Here is a 21,243-nt window from a genome sequence, read left to right as displayed (position 1 = left end):
TATATCGATTCCGGAACTCCACCAACCGGAACGGAGTTGCGGAGTCGACATGGGGAGCTGCGGACATCGATCCCGCGCCGTGAGGACAGTGAGTAATTCGATCTTAGATACTCTGACTTCAGCTACGTTATTCACGTAGCTGAAGTTGTGTATCTGAGATCGATTTTCCCCCGTAGTGTAGACCAGCCCTTATATTTCCCTATTTCTATATTTAGAATTTCCCCTTGATTATTTCCTTCCTTTGCAGAGTTAACTAACCATTGGAAGCACAAATCTTAAGGACCAAAACCAATTTGGCATATGCGAACATACCCAATTTCTGTGACTATAAAACTAACAAACAAAAAGGAGCTAGTATTTAATGGGGTATTAGGATTTCTGTTTTGTCAGTTCACGGTTAGGAGTGTTGGCATGCCTGATTTTTATGAGTGCTAATTGTACCAGAGAGAAGTATTTCCAAACCATTTCTCCAGTTTGAAAGGTAGCGAGTGCACCAAGGGAAAGTGCAGGGGGGGGGAGTGTTAAGGGTTTTTTTAAGTTTTGGTTTAGGTTTAACATATCAGAAGGCACTTTATCTGATAGTTTCATTTTTAAAGGTGGTTTAAAACAAGCCACAATCAGGAGTGAATCTGTTCCTGCACAGAAAAATCTAATGTGAACTATAAGCAACAGCTTTATTATTGTACTGCCTCTTGGCAGCAGTAAATTGTTTGTTCTGTGTTTCTGGGTCACAAACACTCCAGGTCTCTGTTTTTTTGTTGTTTTTTTAAACTCTTAGAATGCTGTTGAAAATGAGACTCCCAAAAACAGATACACGCACATCGCTCAGGCTATGTTTTCTCTACCCAAAAAGGTGTGTTTTTTTACAGTGTACATCAGTTATCCCATTGTAAAGAAAATAATCCTGCCCTCCCCAAACACTGTTTTTGGCAGTAAGGTGTAGTCTTAGTTCCCCTGTGCTTGAATGTCTCAGTGTGTCCATCCTGAGCTTTAATTTCTCTGAGCCGGGATCTTCATTTTTATTCCTTGTACAGGCACGAGCCCATTGTGATCACTTAAATCTAGATAATACGGATGAGACGGTAGAGTCTGTGTCCTTTTTTGGGTGGAAATGATTCACTTGAAGTTTCAAATTGAAACGGTTCCCCATGTGTGTTTGATAAGGATACTCTTTTCATTCCGCTGTATACAGCAGAGAGAGATCAAATAACCTGAGGGATTTTTGCATTTTCAGCCTGTTCTCAGTGCAGGACTTGTTGCTGTCTTCAGCACAGATCCCCTTCTGAAACCTGATGGTACAGTGCTTAACCACCAGGGGGTGATCACTCTAGCAAAGGCTTGGAAAGAAAAATAGTTTTTTTCAGCTTATTCAGTTTGAGGGAAAATAGATGGCAGACAAAAGCAGCTTTCAGACAAACATGCCCTTCCCTCCTGGCCTCTTCGTCTTGTTCCTGCGACATAGGGCCAGGCAACTGCAGTAATGTGAGGATGGATAGTGATGCTTGTGGCAATCCACAAATTATGTTTCTAAAGAGCCAGAGTTGCTTATCAGATGTCCTTAGCTTTCCTTCAGCTCTAGAAAGTCAGCATCTTCATCTATTTTTTTCTCCTGCTGCTGCTTTAATACCCAGCCTTTTTTGATCTGTGCATCAGCTTCTGATGTGCCACTGCAGGCTGCTCTTAGATCAGGTTTCTCGGCATGCTGTTGACTTTATCTCGTTTACCGGATCATATTTCTGTTGCCATACACCCTGTAATCGCAGCCTCCCCACAGCTTTTTAACAATTAGTAATTGAGCAGGACGTGTGTGTTCATTACAATAGCCTTTTGATCTTGATTTTACAATCATGCAGTGTTGGAACGGCAGGTGGGGCGGGGGAGATCACCTGGGTTATAAATATCTGTGCCAACGGCTTTTTTTTTTCTCCACCACTCTGCGCCCCTCGACTTTTTGCACCTGAGGCAAGTGCCTCACTCACCTCACACTTGTTACAGCACTGCCTGCCGCCCTCACTACTGTAGCGTCTACTATTTTTAGTGCACTAGCTCAATTACAGCTAGTGCAAATATGTTTATCTCAGCTGGAAATTAGACTACCAGCTCCAGTATAGATATACGCTACAATCCATTAAGCTAGCATCACCATAAGAGCCCTTTTTGTCAGATATACCCCGGGGCTTGATGTGGAGGGACAGAATGGATATTTGGGTTCCCTCTACACATCCTGCATAGTTTGGGAAGCCCAGTAATGACCTCTTGTGCATTTGCCACATTGATCACAATGCCCTGCAACATACCTCCGTAACAACAGCAACCACTGTGTACCAAACTGATGACCAGGTAAGCGGTAACTAGCTTCCACGGTGCAACCATAATCCACCAATTAATTTCCCTCTAAAGTAATAGGATGGGTCAGATGATTGGTCTAGAAACTGTACTACCACGCTCAGGAGGAAGCGGAGAGACTTTGGATCTCCTCTGGAGAGAGTTGGTTATTTTTCAGTCCTAGTACAGTGCCCCAATACTGTTGGTATGGATGTCTTATAAATGCTAACATCATAATGTTATTACTACAGCACAAATGGATACGTTCATGGACTATTAAGTGCAAATATAGGATATTAAGGCACTTTCAGAATTAAGTGAATATTTAAAATTATAATGTACTTTTTACACCTTTGCAAAATAATTTGTACATCTTTACTCATGGTCACTACAATTTTACGTGTTATTATAAAGGCTGAGAACAGACAGAATTGGCTGCTAACTTTGTCTGTTACATACTGTAGCAGAGTGGATCTCTGCTCCGGCCCTGAAGGGGGTTAAAACAGCCCAGGGTTGGGGCTGGAGCTGGAGCAAGCAGCCTTTTGAGCTGGGCTGATTGGGGAAGTGGCTGCAGCTGGGGCCACGCCCCAAACTGAGCCACAGGCCCTTATAAAAGGGCAGGGAAGCCAAGGGCAGGAGTCTCTCTCTGCGTTCAGAGGGAGAAGGGCCTGGCTGCTGAGACAAGGTACTCTAAAACGTGAAATGGCAGGGCTGGGGATGGCAGCAGAAGCCAGGAGCTCCTGCCTCGAGGGCCCCAGGCGTGGGCGTAGCAGTAGACCAGGAGGTACTGGGGTTGCAAGGTGCAACCCAGGGGTAGGCAAGGCAGTAGGCCCAAACCCTTTGCCGATGATGAGAGCTAACACTGTAGTCTGCCCCAGGGCATGGGGCTAGCTAATGACTGGGCAGTTGCCAGATCCTGAGGCAAAGTGTGGAGGGGGGCGGGGGTTCCCAGAGGGGGAAACCCCTAAGAGACAAGGGGTTACTGCCAGGGGGGCGCCACCCCATGTAAAAGCGGCACTGGGGTCCAGGGAGGGACACCCAGGGCCAGAGGCGGATCACCGGCCTGCAAGGGCGCTCCGAGCTGGGTATTTGAGCTAATTCCCTGAAGCAAACAGCAGGGCGCCGTGGGGGTGAGTTCGCCGGTTACACATACCAAGAATCTCACAAACCTGGAAGACTGGGCAACAAAAATGACACATGAAATTCAATGTTGATAAGTGCAAAGTAATGCACACTGGAAAACATAACCAAATATATATTAGCAAATGATGGGTTCTAAATTAGCTGTTACCACTCAAAAAAGAGATATTGGAATAATTGTAGACAATTCTCTGAAAAACATCTGCTTAATGTGCAGCTGCGTCAAAAAAGCTAACAATGTTAGGAACCATTAGGAAGAGGATGGATAACAAGACAGAAAATATTCATAAGCCACTACATAAATCCGTGGACAGGCCCACTCAAAATACTGCATGCTGTTCTGGTCACCCTATCTCAAAAATATATATTAGAAATTGAAAAAGGTACAGAAAAGGGCAACAAAAATGATTAGGGGTATGAAACAGCTTCCATATGAGGAGAGTTTAAAAAGACTGGGACTGTTCATCTTAGAAAAGAGACAACTAAGGGGGAATATGATATACGTCTATAAAATCATGAATGGTGTGGAGAAAGTGAATAAGGAAATGTTATTTACCCCTCCACATAACATATGAAATTAATAGGCAGCAGGTTTAAAACAAACATAAGGAAGTATTTCTTCACACAACACACAATCAACCTGTGGAACTTGTTGCCAGAGGATGTTGTGAAGACCCAACAGTAAAACTGAGTTCAAAAAAGAATTAGATAAGTTCCTGGAGGATAGGTCCATCAATGGCTATTAGCCAAGATGGTCAGGATGCAACCCCATGCTCTGGGTATCCCTATACATCTAAGTGCCAGACGCTGGGACTGGACAACAGGGGATGGATCATTTGATAATTGTGCTGTTCTGTTTGTTCCCTCTGATGCCTCTGGCACTGGCCACTATCAGAAGACAGTAACACTGGGCTAAATGGACCATAGGTTTGACCTAGTATGGCCATTCTTCTGTTCTTACATAACAAACTTCTCTTTAAATAGCACTGAACATTCTCATTACTTTCCCAATAAAATCTGACTTAAATTTACTCTTGATTTCAACAGAGTTATACTGCACAAAACCAGTGCTGCTGAGAATCAAGTTCAGGATTACATGTAAGGCCATGGAAGGGAATTTCATTATTTTTATAAGAACAATTTTCCATGACTACATTCTTCCCTATTCAGGGGAAAACAGGAACACCCAACAGGAGTGAAAAGCATAAATGAGAGAGGAGGAGACAGATGGAGCAAAACATATCGGGAGCAGAGACTGGAGAGACATAGTACAGGGCTCAGTGACTTGGGTATCTAAAGTTGGACACGTTCATCTGTAGTCAGCAATCTAAATATCCATTTCATGCATAAGGTAGTGAGTAGATGTCTAAATATGGTGCATATTTTTTAGTTCAAAAATGGGATTTCAGGCAGTGCAGTCACCTCTCATAGCACTATTAATCAAGAAAGCCCCTTCAGAAGAACCAGTCTTTGGGGGGAGGGACAGAGGTTTTTACTTCTTCACAGTAAACTCCCAAATGCAGAAAGCATGTCCTCTCTTCCATAGACTGCATGAATCCAATGTGATGGAAACAGAACTGGACCCAAGACTTCGATTCAGAAAAACACTTAAGCATGTACTTAAGTCCATCCTTATTCAGGAAGCACCTGACTTCAGTGGTACTTAACACATGTTTAAGTGTTTTGCTGAATTGGGGCCAAGGACAACAAGCTGAAGAAAGTGGAAGAACAGGGAGCTTTATTTATATCAGCTCTTCTTTAGGCCTTGGCTACACTGGAGAGTTGCAGCGCTGGTAGTGGCTTTACAGCGCTGCAACTCACTCACCATCCACACTTGCAAGGCACATACAGCGCTGTATCTCCCTGGCTATAGCGCTGGCTGTACTCCTCCTCTACCTGGGGAGTAACGACTATAGCGCTGGTGATGCAGCACTGCTCTGCCAGTGTGGCCACCATAAAAGCGACATGGGAGTTATTAGGCCTCCAGAGGTATAATTGGAAATCAGACTGGTCTATAATAAAGGTTCCCCACGGACATGCCTGTATCAGACCCACTTGCTGAGCTCTCAGTTTTTGAACCCCAATTCGCAGCAGCCCTGGCCCAGAGGATGCTCCGTACTCGAGCCCCTTGTAAAAAAAGAAAAGAATGCCTGGGAATTTTAAAAAATCCCCTTTATTTTCTGGGAGAGTTTGCTCAGCCAGAGTGCTGGAGGTGCAATCAGTGAATCTTTCTCAGGTTGACCGATGTCTCCGAAGACGCACCAACACGACCCACTGGCACTGGAAGCATTATAGGCGGAAATTGCGGAGCAGGCCTACCATCAGTGTTTGTGGGGAGGGAAGCTGTGCAAATTTTTCTACGCTCTCAGCTGCGCAAGCCCAGCTGTAGGGGAATTTGATGGATATCCTCATGGGGACCAGATCTCAGGGCCATGCTGAAAGGGCCATTGCAGGCACGAGACGGCCCGCAGGGCACGGGATAAAGTTGTGAAGGATGTAGCTGTGGAGGTGCCTATTGCAGAAAGCTCTGCGAGGGACCACCGCTCTGGCGCTGCCCACACGATCCTGTGCTGTTTTTGTTTAAAAAACAAAAAAAAAAAAACAAACAAAAAAATACGCGGCCGACACGCACCAAAGAGCTGGAGGAACCAATACCTTTGTGGGGGGACCCCGACCACCACATTGCTGCCACTCAACGACCCACGATGGAAGCGTCGCTTCAGAGAGCGGGGGGAGGAGACGGAGAAACCGAGAGTGAGGGTACTGGAGTTGGGGGGAGAAAACATCCCCCAAGCAGCCCTGGAGGCATGCAGCCCAGGACTCTTCCCGAGCCAGCAGGAAGGTAGCCAGTCACCAGCAGACCAGTAATCTGGTGGAGGAAACAGAGGAGCGGGTTCCCAGTAAGATGCTTTATTTTCAGGATGGAAGTTTTTTCGGGAGAACAGGAGGGAGGGTTTAGGGCTGAATGCATGCCTAGATGTTGGAAATAGGCGCACTAGAATGTGGTCTATACTATCACGAGCCGATTAGATATGGGCCTCGGTAATCCTTCAAGTTTCCAGCCATGAGAGTGGTGCGCCATGTGCTTGCACAAGTTTTGGGAGAGCGCACACTGTGGCCTTGTCCACCCAGTCGAGCCAGGCTAAGAGGAATGCGTCCCGCGCACTGTGCTGCGAGGGTGGGTGGAACCATTGCAAGACACTAGGCAAGCTGCACAGGGCCAGGGCGGAAATCAGCTGCATTTGCTGTAGAAGACCCTGGTGACACCCGCGACAGCGAGATATCTCCAGATCCGTTGAACCCAGTGTGGAAACAAAAAATGATTGGGGATAGCATTCAGCCGTATGGTGCTTTCCTGCAGCTGTTTGCTTTCCCCCAACGCACAGAAACCCTGAAGGACAGAGTAGAGCCTGAAGCAATCAGTCCCCTTCCTCCACTATTGGGGCTCCTATTACTCCCGTGGGTTTAGTGTGCACTCTCTTTGGAGTGGGAAATTAATGCCTATTGTGAAGAATGTGACTCCTTAACTGGAGAAACTGTCTGTAACGAACATTGCTGCCTCTGTTAAGGTGTTGCATTTTTGGCCTTTCCAGAAGCACGAGATCCAGCTTGCCCATGATCAAACAGTCAAAGCTACAAACCTCCAGAACGACGCCGCGAAAAAAGCAAAGACGACCTGCTGCAAGCAGTTAATGGACATCACCTCGTCACAGAGAACTCAAACACAGTCAGGATCTGGAGGCAAAGGGTAGCGAGGACTTCCGCCAGGTTAAAAATGCAAAAGCGACAGGGAAAAAGAAAAAAAAGCCCCCCAACAAAAACAAGCTGAATAAGCATCCTGGTGCGTCCAAGCAGACTCTATCCAGGAGCTCGTAGCCTATTGCAGGAGAAGGCTAACCTGCGCCCCCCGATCCGCCGACCCAAGCTCTTCCCTTGTCCCAATGTCAGTCATCAAACCCCCTTACACCACAGACTGCCCCCAACACTGTACGTTCATCAACCAGTCCTGAAGAATTATGACCATTACCTCATGCACCTCAAACCCATCACCAATGCAGTATATGCCAACCTGAAGTGCAGCATCATGCACAAGTACTCCAGACAGGACATATCAAAAACTTTGACTGTACAGTTCACCAACCCCACCCCCTCCTGCCCTTCACGCTCCAAAAAGTTGTGATGGCTGTCAATAAACGTAATTTCTTTAATAAATAGAATTCTTGGTTTCGAAACAGTCTTTTATAATGCAGAAAAATGCAGAGAACCTTGAGCCGGGAAAGAAACAGGTACGCAAAATCAGCTAGGAAACACAGATTCCTACATAACATTGTTAACGCACTGCACTCAAGCCCGGCAGGCACCAAACATACGGTTGGTTTTCGCCTCAAATTCTTCCTCAAGGATCTCTAATCCTTGCAGCCCTGTGCTGGGCGCTCTAGTAGCCCTGCTCTCTGGCTGTGCAATCAGCCTCCAGGCGTGAACCTCGGAGGTCTAGCCTGATGAATTCTTCACCCTCCCTCACCAATATATGGAGGGTACAGCAATAGCAGATAAACAGCAGGGATCGCTGGCCTCCTCCAAGTCAGCTCCATACAGAGATCGCTAGCAGCCTTTTAAACGGCCAAAAGCAACTCCAAGTCATTCGGCACCTGGCCAACGCCTTATTCAACCCAGTCCCTGTTGCTCCTGTCAAGGTTCCCGGTACAGTTCTCAAGAGCCATGGCATTAACGGGTAAGCAGGGCTCCAAGGATCACAATGGGCCATTTTGACGCCCCACATGTGATCTCCGGTCTGGAAAAAAGTCCCGGCCGTGCAGCTCCTTGAGAGGCCAGTTTTCTGAAAGATGCGTGCATCATGCACCTTTCCAGGCAGCCTGTGTTAATGCATGCAAACGCCCACGTACCACAAGCCCCTGGAGAAACCAAGAAAATACCTCTTCCGTAACACTACGATCGCTGTGAGCAGGTGGTGCTCAGAATAGGAATGTGGTCCCATCTATCGCACCTCCACAGTTAGGGAAACCCATGTGCAAAAGCCATCACAATGTCCTGACGTTCCCTCACGAGTCACGTTCTTCCTTAGCACGAGCGATAAATTGGCCCAGCAAAACTTGCATCAACCACCGATACAACAGCGATCTTTCCCCTGCCAAACTGGTTCCACCGATTCGGTAGCTGTCTGGAAGTTCCAGTTTCCAGATTGCAATAGCCACCCGCTTCCTCCACCTGCAGGCTGCAACTCTCAATCTCGTGTCCTTGCGGCAGCAGGTTGGGGCCGGAGCTCACCACACAGTCGCTATGAAAGAGGCTTTCTCATCCCGAAAGTTCTGCACCACTGCTCGTGCATCCAGACTTCATAATGACTGTGATCCCACCACTTAGTTGCTTGTGTCCCTGAGCCAAAAAGGCGTCCACGGTGCTGAGCCATTTCTGTGAATGCCAAATGCACGTTCGGGTCGTACGCGCACGCGACTCCGCTTCATATGTTGACCTCTTCATCACTTTTGGATCGCAAGGAACTAGCTCAACGCCAACCGGAGATTGCTGGCGAGACTCGGTCAGCAATTCCTCAGCAGTTTGGGCTCCATTTCCCACAGAAATCGCGCTGCACAGAAACCGTTGAGAGAGTCAAGATGGCACCAAACGTGGACAGAAATACAGGGATTGCTCGGATGTGAAGCAATGCATCACGGGGCGATGGGACAGGAAGCAGAATGACCTGCACCCTCCGCCCCCTTCCCACAACCCACAGCGCCAGAATGGGAAGAGGTGCTCTGTGGGATAACTGTCCATAATGCATCACTCCCAACATCGCTACAAATGCTACAAATGTGGCCACACTGCAGCGCTTTCCCTACATAGCTGTACGAAGACAGCTTTAACTCCCAGCGCTGCACACCTGCAAGTCTAGCCAAACCTATAGTTGAGCAGCCTGATAATTTCTACATATGGATTTATTTATTTCATTAATTGTAATATGTCAGAATGATTCAACTTTTCTACTTAGATAGTTTAGCCTGCTGTGTAGTTAGTACACACTGAACTTTCTGAGGCTAGTGGGCCCTAGAGGCCCACCTATAACGTCTTCTTGATGCAGCCCATCAGAGCTGTGCCGCAGTTTGTTTTGTTTAATACAAAGCAAGTAATACTCCTTGGAATTTTTCCATTGCAGAGTAATGGAAAATGGAACTTTCAAAAATGTATTTTTAGAACAAAGTTCTTGCTGTGCCTTCACTAAGCAGATCAGAATACTGGAGTGAAGAGTTCCATTTTTCAGAAAAAGGAGTTAACTTTCAATTATCAAAAGTGCTCTCTTGTAAGAATGGCTATAAAGCACTAAATATTTGCAATTAGTCATCTAGAAATATTTATTCTGGATCTGGATCTTCACCTCTGCAGAATCTCTGCTTATAGAGGACTGACAAAGTTCCTTTTTTGTAAAAGGCTAGTATTTATCCAACAGACTTAAATGGTTCCAGAGAAGCAGTTTCAGTCTATTGTGAAAGTATACATTTAGAGAGTGTATTATATGTACTAAAAGCGGGTTGTAAAAGTCTTAATAAAAACGTAGAGAGACAAGGCGGGTGAGGTAATATTTTTTATTGAACCAACTTCTGTTGATGAAAGAGACAAGTTTGTGAGCTTACACAGAGCTGTTCTTCAGGTCTGGGAGAGGTACTCAGAATGTCATAGCTAAATACAAGGTGGAACCTACTGTTAAGCATAAACAGTTAACATGTTGCAAGGTGAAGTGGGCAGTTAACACCTGTGCAGTCATATGACAAAGGAAGGTTAGTGGGTTACAGATTGTTGTAATCAGCCATAAAACCAGTGTCTTCACTGAGATGTTTAGCGTCTAGCAGAGTGTGATAGGGTTTGTTTTTCACACTTGCCCTGAAGGGGTTAATGTAGACCAGAGGTGCCAATTACTTAGGCCTGGTCTACACGACGCGTTTAAACCGATTTTAGCAACGTTAAACCGATTTAACGCTGTACCCATCCACCCGAGGCCCTTTATATCAATATAAAGGGCTCTTTAAATCAGTTTCTGTACTCCTCCCCAACGAGAGGAGTAGCGCTAAAATCGGTATTACCATATCGGATTAGGGTTAGTGTGGCCACAAATCAACGGTATTGGCCTCCGGGTGGTATCCCAGAGTGCACCACTGTGACTGCTCTGGAGAGCATTCTGACTCGGACTGCACTGGCAGGTTAACAGGAAAAGTCCCCGCGAACTTGAATTTTCATTTCCTGTTTGCCAGCGTGGACTCTGATCAGCACGGGGTGGCGATCAGTCCCAATCCAAAAAGAGCTCCAGCAAGGGACCGTACGGAGATGAGATTGCTGGATCTGATCGCCTGTATGGGGAGACAAATACATGTTCTATCCAGAGCTCCGTCACAGAAGACGAAATGCCAAAGGCAGTTTGAAAAAAATTCCAGGCGATGCTACAGAGTCTACAGCACAGTGCTGCGTGACAAGCATAACGGAAAGCCAAAGAATCAAAGGACGCTCATGGAGAAGGGAGGGGTACTCAGGAGTCCAGCTATCCCACAGTCCCCCCCCCCCCCCCCCCCCCCCCCCCCCCCCCCCCCCCCCCCCCCCCCCCCCCCCCCCCCCCCCCCCCCCCCCCCCCCCCCCCCCCCCCCCCCCCCCCCCCCACCCCCCCCCCCCCCCCCCCCCCCCCCCCCCCCCCCCCCCCCCCCCCCCCCCCCCCCCCCCCCCCCCCCCCCCCCCCCCCCCCCCCCCCCCCCCCCCCCTCCCCCCCCCCCCCCCCCTCCCCCCCCCCCCCCCCCCCCCCCCCCCCCCCCCCCCCCCCCCCCCCCCCCCCCCCCCCCCCCCCCCCCCCTCCCCCCCCCCCTCAGCAGTCTCCGAAAAGCATTTGTATCCTTGGCTGAGCTCCAATGCCTGTAGGGCAACACTTGTCGGGTGGTTTCAGGGTATAGCTGTCAATTTACTCCCTCCTCCCCCCGTGAAAGAAAAGGGAAAAAATTGTTTCTGACTTTTTTCAATGTCACCCTATGTCTACTGAATGCTGCTGGTAGATGCGAGCTGCGGCAGTAAAGAGCAGTATCCGCTCCTCTTCCCTCCTGGTGGCAGACGGACAATTGCTTGCTATCTGCTGAGTGCTCCTGGCTGGCCTCAGGTGAGGCGGCGGGGGCACCTGGGTAAAAATAGGAATGACTCCGGTCATTCCCATAGATGGTACACGAACGGCTGGAGAACCGTCCTCATCATAGCACTGGGGGCTGAGCTCCATCAGCCCCCTCCCTTTCATGTGTAAGAAAAGCTTCTGTACTGCCTGGACTATCATAGCAGAAGGATTGCGGCTCCTCTCCCCAAGCGCTTAATGTCCTGCCTGGACTAACAGCAGTTGGAGGCTGCCCCCTCATTTTATCTCACTAACAAGTCAGTGTTTCTTATTCCTGCATTCTTTATTACTTCATCACACAAATGGAGAGGACACTGCCACAGGAGCCAGGAAGGTGGGGGGAGAGGGAAAACAACAAGTGGGGTTGTTGCAGGGCACCCCCGTGATGCGCTTATCATTTCTGCGCGATCTGACATGGAGCGGCTGTGCTCTCTGGTACACTGGTCTCTAGTATACTTGCACCATATTCTAGCGAGACTGACTATTTTTAGATACCATAAAGGGGAATGACTCAGAGTCATTCCCATTTTGTCTTTGCGCCCTCGGCCGACCTCAGCCAGGGGCACCCATGACAGCAGCAGATGGTACAGAACGACAGATAACCGTCATCTCAAATGGCACAGCAGACGGTACAGAACACTGATACCACTCTGCTGTCATGCAAAGGCAAATGAATGCTGCTGTGTAGCGCTGCAGTATCGCCTCTATCAGCGGCATCCAGTACACATCGGTGACAGTAAAAAAAAGCTGAACGGGCTCCATGGTTGCCGTGCTATGGCGTCTGCCAGGGCAATCCAGGGAAAAAGGGCACGAAATGATTGTCTGCCATTGCTTTCCCGGAGGAAGGAATGACTGATGACATGTACCCAGAACCACCCGTGACAATGATTTTTGCCCCATCAGGCACTGGGATCTCAACCCAGAATTCCAATGGGCGGGGGAGACTGCAGGAACTATGAGATAGCTACGGAATAGCTACCCACAGTGCAACGCTCCAGAAATCGATGCTAGCCTTGGACCATGGACGCACACCACTGAATTAATGTGCTTAGTGTGGCCGCGTGCACTCGACTTCATACAATCTTTTTTACAAAACCGGTTTATGTAAAATCGGAGTAATCCCGTAGTGTAGACATACCCTTAGGCTGCAAACTGGGGGAACTAAGGCTGAGAAGAAAGCCCTAATTAAGGGAAGATCATCTGTGTAGGAACAGGAATGGGGTTCTACAAAGCCAGAGAGCTGATAGCAGAGAGAGGCTGCAGAGAAATAGTCTGTAGTCACTCCCTGGGAGAAGTGGTGTGTGTTTGGGGCTATAAAAATTAGCCTTCAGTTACTCCCTGAGAGAGAAAGATTGGGCTGGCAAACCTGTGGGTCTGGGGTGGCTATCAGAGCCAGAAAGAGTATGAAAGGCTTAGGCAAAAAGGAAGCAAGGTTCAGGATGGTGCAAACGTTGGTTGCTGACTAGAGGGTCCTGAGCTGGAATCTAGAGTAAAGAGTGGCCCCGGGTGGTCTACCAGCCACTGTGGAAGTGGCATCATTGGGGCAGTGAATGAGAAGGCTGACTAAGACTGCTGGTGAGGAATTGAGTTTGATACCTCAGAAGCGGGAAACATGCATAGGGACCTGGCTGGAGGGCCAAGTCACGAAGAAGGAGCACTTTGAGTCACAGAAAGAGCAAGACAGTGGCAGCAGGGTGTGCAGTGAGTAGCCAAAGGGAGCTTTGGACTGGGAGAGAGCTAATTCCCAGAGTAGCCAGGAGGAGGTGCCACTTATGGTGAGGGGATCTAGTGACACAGTCTTATGAATTTAAGTTTTCAAGCTCATCTTTTGAAGATGTTGTGCAGGTTTCCTTTGCAGATGAGGACTGAGAGGGCAGATAGGATAATTTTGTGAAAAGTGTTCACCCATGGGTTTTGTCTCTTTCACCTGCAGAATTTGGTCCAATAAAAAATATGACCTCATCCATTTTGTCTCTCTAACATCCTGGGACCAACACAGTAAACAATTTTTTAAAAATTTAAAAATTAAAAAAATAGTCACTTTGGATGTAAAGTAGCAATAACAGATTATCTGGGTAACTTTGTTTTTAAATATCACATATAGCAAAGATAGTCATACATAGCACTCTTCATCCAGAAATCTCATTGTGTTTTACATAGAAAAGTAAACATCAATATTTCCATTTCACACAGGATAAACAGATGCACAGAGAGGTGAAGTGACTTGTCCAGGGTCACACAGGAAGTCACGGCATAGCTGGGAATAGCACCCAGGTTTCCCATTCACTGCTCTGGCCATTAAAAACTACTAGCTCAATCAAATTAGGGCTATAAGCTGCAGAAAATATCCAGAGTCTTCTGAGCCAGCAGGAAGATCATCATACTCCCCACCAAGCTTTACACCAGAATTCTGTATTCTGGACCCATTCCTCTTACCTTCCCTACAAATCCCACAAGCCCACCTTTGTTCTCTGTATTCTGATGGGGGCGGGGGTGAGGACAGCCTCCGTTATCCTCCAGCCCAGGGGTCGGCAACCTTTCAGAAGTGCTGTGCCGAGTCTTCATTTATTCACTCTAATTTAAGGTCTCGTGTGCCAGTAATACATTTTAACATTTTTAGAAGGTCTTATTCTATAAGTCTACAATATATAACTAAACTATTGTTGTATGCAAAGTAAATAAGGTTTTAAAAATGTTTAAGAAGCTTCATTTAAAATTAAATTAAAATGCAGAGCCCCTCGGACCGGTGGCCAGAACCCGGGCAGTGTGAGTGCCACGGAAAACCAGCTTGCGTGCCGCCACAGGTTGCCTACCCCTGCTCCAGGCCTTCCCCTGTCATCTTTTTGATGAGTAGTGGCAAGGACAGAAAATGAGGTTTCTCCAGATCAGTGGCTCCCTGTCATCATCTCCTTAGTTGACAAAAGACAGCTAAGGAAACATCATTGGACCACATAGATCCTTTGAAAATATTTCCCAGTTTACATAAGGAAAGCACCTTAAATGCACATTTGCATTTAAATGTCAGAGGATGCCTGCTGTCATTTACATGAGCCTGAGTGTTCCACGGAAAGATATGATCTGAAGCAGCCATCAAAAATGAAACTGTCGTCATTCTGCTGCTACTGTGGAGGGACACTGACCCCAGGAACAGGGAGCCAGCTCTTTCCCTCCTAAACCTCCAAGTTTCCATGGACCCACAGAAATGGTCTGATTCTGTGGTAAGTTGGGCTGCTTTGTGTTATCCTTGCATCACAAACTACAGCCCTAAAGCCGTATTAGCAGGTGGCAGGAGGATTCCCCCATCACTGTAGCAGCTCCTAGGTCAAAAGTGTGGCTGAGGCAAAGGGAACATGGCTGAGGTGTTTACATCCTTATGATCACTGACTATTGTAGTACGGGCTGTTGACCAAACAGCATAAATTAGGGTAACCTTCAGGATACTCTAATTCAGTGGTTTTCAACCAGGAGTCCAGGGCCCCCTAGGAGGCCGCAAACAGGTTTCAGGAGGGTCTGCCAAGCAGGACCGGCATTAGACTTGCTGGGGCCCAGGGCAGAACGCTGAAGCCCCACTGCATGGAGCTGAAGGCCAAGGCCCAGATCCCCACCACCCAGGGCTGAAGTCGAAGTCTAAGCAACTTAGCTTTGCGGGGCCCCCTGTAGCATGGAACCTGGGCTATTGCCTTGCTTGCTACCTCCTAACTCTGGCCCTGGCTTTTATGTGCAAAAAAACAGTTGTTGTGGCACTGGTGGGCCATGGAGTTTTTAACAGCATGTTGGGAGGGGCCTCACAAAGAAAAAGGTTGAGAACCCCTGCTCTAATTTATGCTGGAGACTGACCTGGTACCAGGATTGCCTAAGATTATGCTTAGGGGTGAAATGCAAAAAAAACCTTTGTTTATCAGTCCTTTCTTGTCCCACCTTCACTGGATGCTTTGTAGCCTCAGTGAAGTATCTTGCCTGGAGCCTATCTTGGACTGGATATGAGCTTTAAACCATTTTACAAAGTATTGGCACAATCCTTCTCCCATTGGAATCAGCAATGAAACTCCTATTCACTCCAATGGCAGCAGGATGGGCTCTGCTAAGGTTTGCACACAAATAATTTGTAAATAAAAACAAACCGAAACTGCCACAATGGCCAAATTTCCCTGCACTGGGTTGAAAATTTAAACCCATCTCCTTATTGATATAGTTTCGCTCTCTATGCAAATGTGCAGGCCGATAAAACTTTTAGAGCTCAGATGTGCACCACTGAAACACTCACAGTAACTTAACTATGGGAGCACATATATATTGTTTCAAGTTTTTTTTAATCTAATATACTTGGTTTAGAATCAGTTAAAAATAAAAATCAAAGTTTACCTGAAGTTGCTGTTCTAGTTCTGGAAAAGCCAAAGGAAAGGTGTTTTCAGGAGGAGTATCATCTAAAATGTAAACAGACATTTTGAAAGGTAACACTATAAAGGCATTTCACATGCTCAATTGACATAGTATGGCATGTATCTTGTCCCTTCTGTCCTGATCCTGCAAAGACTTATACACATACTTAACTTGATACATGTGCGTAGTCCTACTGAACTCAGTAGAACTACTTAGGGATGTAAAGTTAAGTCTTTGGAGGACCGGAGCTTTACTTTGTGTTACAATAATTTTGAAACGGAGTCACACTTATGGAATGTATTATAGCACAGTAAAATCAATCAATATACATCCAGACAATTTCTATCTCCTGCTTCCCAATTACAGTACAAATAATTCAGGTTTCTGCCATACACACCCATGCCTTCAACGAGTTCGTGACTTCAGTAAAGAGTAAGACATTGTCTACACTGGCAAGTTTCTCCGCAGTAAAGGAGCTTTCTGCAGTGTAACTCCTGAAGTGTACACACTGACAAGCAACCTAGTGTGCAGAAACTGCACAGTTGCAGCGCTGTAAAAAAAATCATCCTGACAAGAGGTGTACAGCTTTCTGCGCCTGGGCTACAGCGCCATAGTGCCAGTGTAGGTACCCTGGTTGATTATAGCACTGCAATTGGCCTCCAGGAAGTGTCCCACAATGCCTGTTCTTGCCTTTCTGATCATCAGTTTGAACATTACTGCCCTGCCCTCAAGTGACCAATTTTGAGCCCCACCCCTTAAATTTCTTGGGAATTCTGAAAGTCCCCTTCCTGTTTCTTCGGTGATGCGTGCAGTGGTCTCAGCACATCTTTCCAGGTGACCATGCTTGCTCCATGCACCATGCAATCCCCCACTTGGAGCAATGCTGAGCTGCTGGACCTCATCAGCATTTGGGGAAAGGAGGCTGTCCAGTCCCAGCTGCACTCCAACCGTAGGAATTATGATACCTATGGATAGATTTCACGATGCATGACAGAAAGGAGTCATGACCGGACACACTGCAGTGCAGAATCAAAGTGAAGGAGCTGCAGAATGCCTACCACAAGGCGCAGGGGGCAAACTGCCACTCTGGAGCTGCGCCCACAAGCTGCCAGTTCTACAAAAGAGCTGGATGTGATAATTGGTGGTGATCCTACTTCCACTGTGAAGGCCACTTCCATGGCTCATGTGCCAGTTGAGAGTGGACTGAACTAGGAAGAGGAAATCTTGGATGAGGATGTGGAGGGGCAGGGGGACCCAGAGGCAGAGGATGACTCGGAGATCAGCGATGCATTCAGCCAAGAGCGCTTCTCTACCCTGGAGGAGGCTAGCCAGTCACAGCTGTCGGATCTTGGTGAAGCACAAACAAGAGAGGAGGCCACTGGTAAGTGGCTCTGATTCTGGGAATCGCTGAAGCGAGTTGCTGGGGGCAGGAGGGTTGCAGAAAGCAGGCTTGTGTCTGCATGATGCGCATACCACCACATGCCTACTCTGAGTGGCAGAACAGGGTGTTAATTGACTTCCTCACCTCAAAGGAATCTGCCTCAGAGATCACCAGGAAATTCTCATGGAGATACTGGGCAATCCACTACCACAGGTTCTTTGGTAGAGCTGATTTATTTCTTGCCTCATTAAGGGTAACTTTTCTGTGCCACTCTGTCATCACTGTGGGACGAGGGGACCATTGCCGCACACAGGCGAGCTGCATAAGGGCCGGGATGGAAGCTGCAGTCTTGGAGAAGACCCTCCGTTGATTCCCTGCTCACCCTCTGCAGTGAGATATCTTCCATAACGAACACAGCGTGTGGAAAACGTGGGGATAGGAATGATTATAAGGTCCCACCTACAGTGCTGGCTCTCCCTAAGAGCCAAGTGCCCAGAGTACAGTATGGTCCTGGAATACTGATTTCCACTGCCCCTGCGGCTACTCACAATTTGGGGGGTCTTGTGGCTCATGTGTGTTTGCCTGGGATCAGCCAGTTAGTGACAGGTATGTGACTAGTAGCTGTGTTTTAAATCAGAGGTCTGTGTGGTGCAAACAATACTGCTTTCTGTAAATTGTTGCATTTTGGCTTCACAGATATGACCTTGGGAGTGCAGCCTCCTTCTTTGTTATCGCTGGCTGAACAGCTGCTCAGAATTAGAAAGTGGCGACAAAGAACTAAAGAGGACTTTCTGCGTGATGTCACGGTGCACTCCGCGGCCAAAAAACAAGAATTGAAGGCGTGGCAGGACAACAAGAAGAGAGATCGAAAGGAGAACACAGCACGCCAGAATGAAGCCACAGAGCAGTTCTTAAATGTTATAGAGCGCCAACAGGACGCTATCCAGGCGCTACTAGCACTGCAAACCAAACAGCTCCGTGCCTGCCCTCCCTGTTGCAAAACTCTTTCCCATGTGCCCCTCAGACACCGCTTATCAACCTCCTGGATCCAGTCTGCATTCCACTCCTGCCCCGCCACAGCCAAGCCTTCAGGACTCCCAGTACCCACTGCACTCAGCATCCATCTCTCTGCAATTTAGCCCTGCTGAAGTACAGTACCCACTGCACTGTACTCCAAAGGACAAGGCTGCATATGATACCTGGACATACACAAATCTTTAACTGTCCCAGGACCCTACCTCCCCCTTGGACCTTTCCTTCTCCCATCCCTCATGGTGCTGATGTGCTTTTTTGTTTGTCTCTGTTCTCCGGTTGTTGTTTTTTTAATAAAAAAATTGTTTTGGTTTGGAAGCAATCTTTATTCCATTAATTGAATGCAAACCGAGCCTTGCAAAGCAACAGGCAATTTTCTTAAACCTTCATGTGCAATTTCTGCACCAATCACAATCACCTCCTAGCATTACAAGCACTACACTTCTGAGCATAGCAACATATCATAACAACAAAGTATTTGGTCCTGCCGTGAGGGCAGGGGACTGGACTCTATGACCTTTCGAGGTCCCTTCCAGTCCTAGAGTCTATGAATCTATGAATCTATAAATATTAGTGGCTTTCAGCTTCAAATTGCTGCCTCAAGGCATCCATGATCCTTATGGCCCCATGCTGCGCCCCTCTAATAGCCCTGGTCTCTGACTGTTCAGCCTCCAGGCACTGAGCCTCAGCGGTCCAGCCTTGAGTGATGCTTTCACCCTTCCCATCAAAATATTATGAAATGTACAGGACGCGCTATAAGCATAGGAATATTGTCATCAACCAGGTCCAGCCTCCTATATAGGCAGCGCCAGTGGGCCTTTAAACAGCCAAAAGCACACTCAACAGTCATTCCGCACTTGCTCAGCCTACTGTTGAACCACTCCTTGCTGCAGTCAAGGTTCCTTGTGTATGGCTTCATAAGCCACAGCATTAAAGAGTAGGCAAGGTCTCCCAAGATCACAATGGGCATTTTGACTTCCCCTATGGTGATCTTCTGGTCCGGGAAGAAAGTCCCTGCTTGCAGCTTCCTAAACAGGCCAGTGTTCCAAAAGATGTGTGCATCATGCACTTTTCCAGACCAGCCTGCATTAACGTCTGTGAAACACCCACGGTGATCCACAAGTGCCTGGAGAACCATAGAGAAATACCTCTTCCAATTAATATACTCAGTGGCTAGGTGGTCTGGTGCCAAAAGTGAAATATGTATGTCATCAATCGCCCCTCCGCAGTTAGAGAAGCCCATTTGTGGAAAGCCATTCACAATGTCACACATGTTGCCCAGAGACACAGTCTTTCAAAGCACAATGCAATTAATGGCCCTGCATACTTCCATCAACACAAGTCTAAGGGTCAACTTTACCATCTGAACTGATTAGTGACTGATCGGTAGCAGTCTGGAGTAGCCAGCTTCCACAGTGCAATTGCTACACGCTTCTCCAACGACAGGGCAGCTCTCATTCTCATGTGCTTGCGCCGCAGAGCTAGGGTGAGCTCATCACACAGTCCCACAAATGTGGCTTTCCTCGTCCGAAAATTCTGCTCGTCATCCCAGACATGCACGACGACGTGATCCCACCAATCAGTGCTTGTTTCCAGAGCCCAAAAGGGGCGTTCCACTGTGGTCAGCACCTCCTTGAATGCCACAAGCAATCTCATGTCATAGCTACTATGCGGGGAGAGATCAATCTTGAACTCCTCTTGCCTTTGTAGTTTAAGGAATAACTCCACTGCCACTTGTGATGTGTTAGTGATAGCGAGCAGCATATTGGTCAACAGTGCAGGATCCATTCCTGCAGATCGAAGAAGCAGAGTGCGCAGTACTCAAACCGTTGAAAGATGGCGTCTAATTCTGATGGAAGCACAGGGATTTCTGGGATGCAAAGCAACGCATCATGGAGCATTGGGACAGGACACAGGATGCCCCGTGACCCTCTTCACCTTCCCACAACTCTTAGTGGCAGAAGAGGAAGAGATGCTTTGTGGGACAGCTGCCCAGAGTGCACCACTCCAAATACCGCTGCAAGTGTGAACACGCTGTTGCGCAGGCAGCTGACAGTGTGAACACACAACAGCGGTTTCCCTTCAGCACTCTCTGAGCAGCAATGTAACTGCCAGCACTGTAACTCTGCCAATATAGACTCTAAAGAGAGTTCATCACCTGCTAGAGGGTAGTCAGTACATCGCAGGGTTGGGCCCAATTATAAGTATGACTTCTAAACAGTTTTGAAAGTGACTTTTCTGCTATGATTTAGTAGGGCTAAAATAACAATATGAGAAACAGTTTTCCGCCTGTAGTAAATGTAATGCCCCTGGAACACACCACAAGCTCTTTGTGTAGTTACAGAGGAATGATACTGCACATACAGCAGCATAGAATCATAGAATATTAGGGTTGGAAGAGACCTCAGGAGGTCATCTAGTCCAATTCCCTGTTCAAAGCAGACCAAAACCAACTAAATCATCCCTTGTCAAGCTGGGCCTTAAAACCTCTAAAGATGGAGATTCCACCACCTCCATAGGTAACCCATTCCAGTGCTTCACCACCCCCCTAGTGAAATAGTGTTTTCTAATATCCAACCTAGACCTCCCCCACTGCAACCTGAGACCACTGCTGCTTGTCTGGTCATCTGCCACCATGAAGAAGCAGACTAGGTCCATCTCTTTGGAACCCCTCCTTCGGTATTGAAGCGGCTATCAAATCCCAGCCCTCACTCTTCTGCATACAAATAACCCAGTTCCTCAGGCCTGCTCCTCGTAAGTCATGTGCCACATCAGCCTAACATTTTCGTTGCCCTCGCGCTAAGACTCTCTCGCAATTTGTCACATATATCGT

The 21,243-nt window shown here is 47.6% G+C and overlaps 1 protein-coding gene across 2 annotated transcripts in view; it reads right to left on the bottom strand.

Annotated features, from left to right (window-relative positions):
* Positions 1-21,243, bottom strand: part of MAP3K7CL (MAP3K7 C-terminal like) — an 87,779-nt gene that overhangs the window by 32,127 nt on the left and 34,409 nt on the right. For both annotated transcript variants that reach the window (XM_032779712.2, XM_075062031.1), the window contains exon 3: positions 15,980-16,041. In XM_032779712.2, the coding sequence (XP_032635603.1) occupies positions 15,980-16,041 (62 nt within the window). The remainder of the gene's footprint in view (positions 1-15,979; positions 16,042-21,243) is intronic.

This window comes from Chelonoidis abingdonii, chromosome 1 (genome assembly GCF_003597395.2).
Source record: "Chelonoidis abingdonii isolate Lonesome George chromosome 1, CheloAbing_2.0, whole genome shotgun sequence".
Classification (NCBI taxonomy): domain Eukaryota; kingdom Metazoa; phylum Chordata; order Testudines; family Testudinidae; genus Chelonoidis; species Chelonoidis abingdonii.
This window is presented reverse-complemented; position numbering and strand designations above follow the sequence as displayed.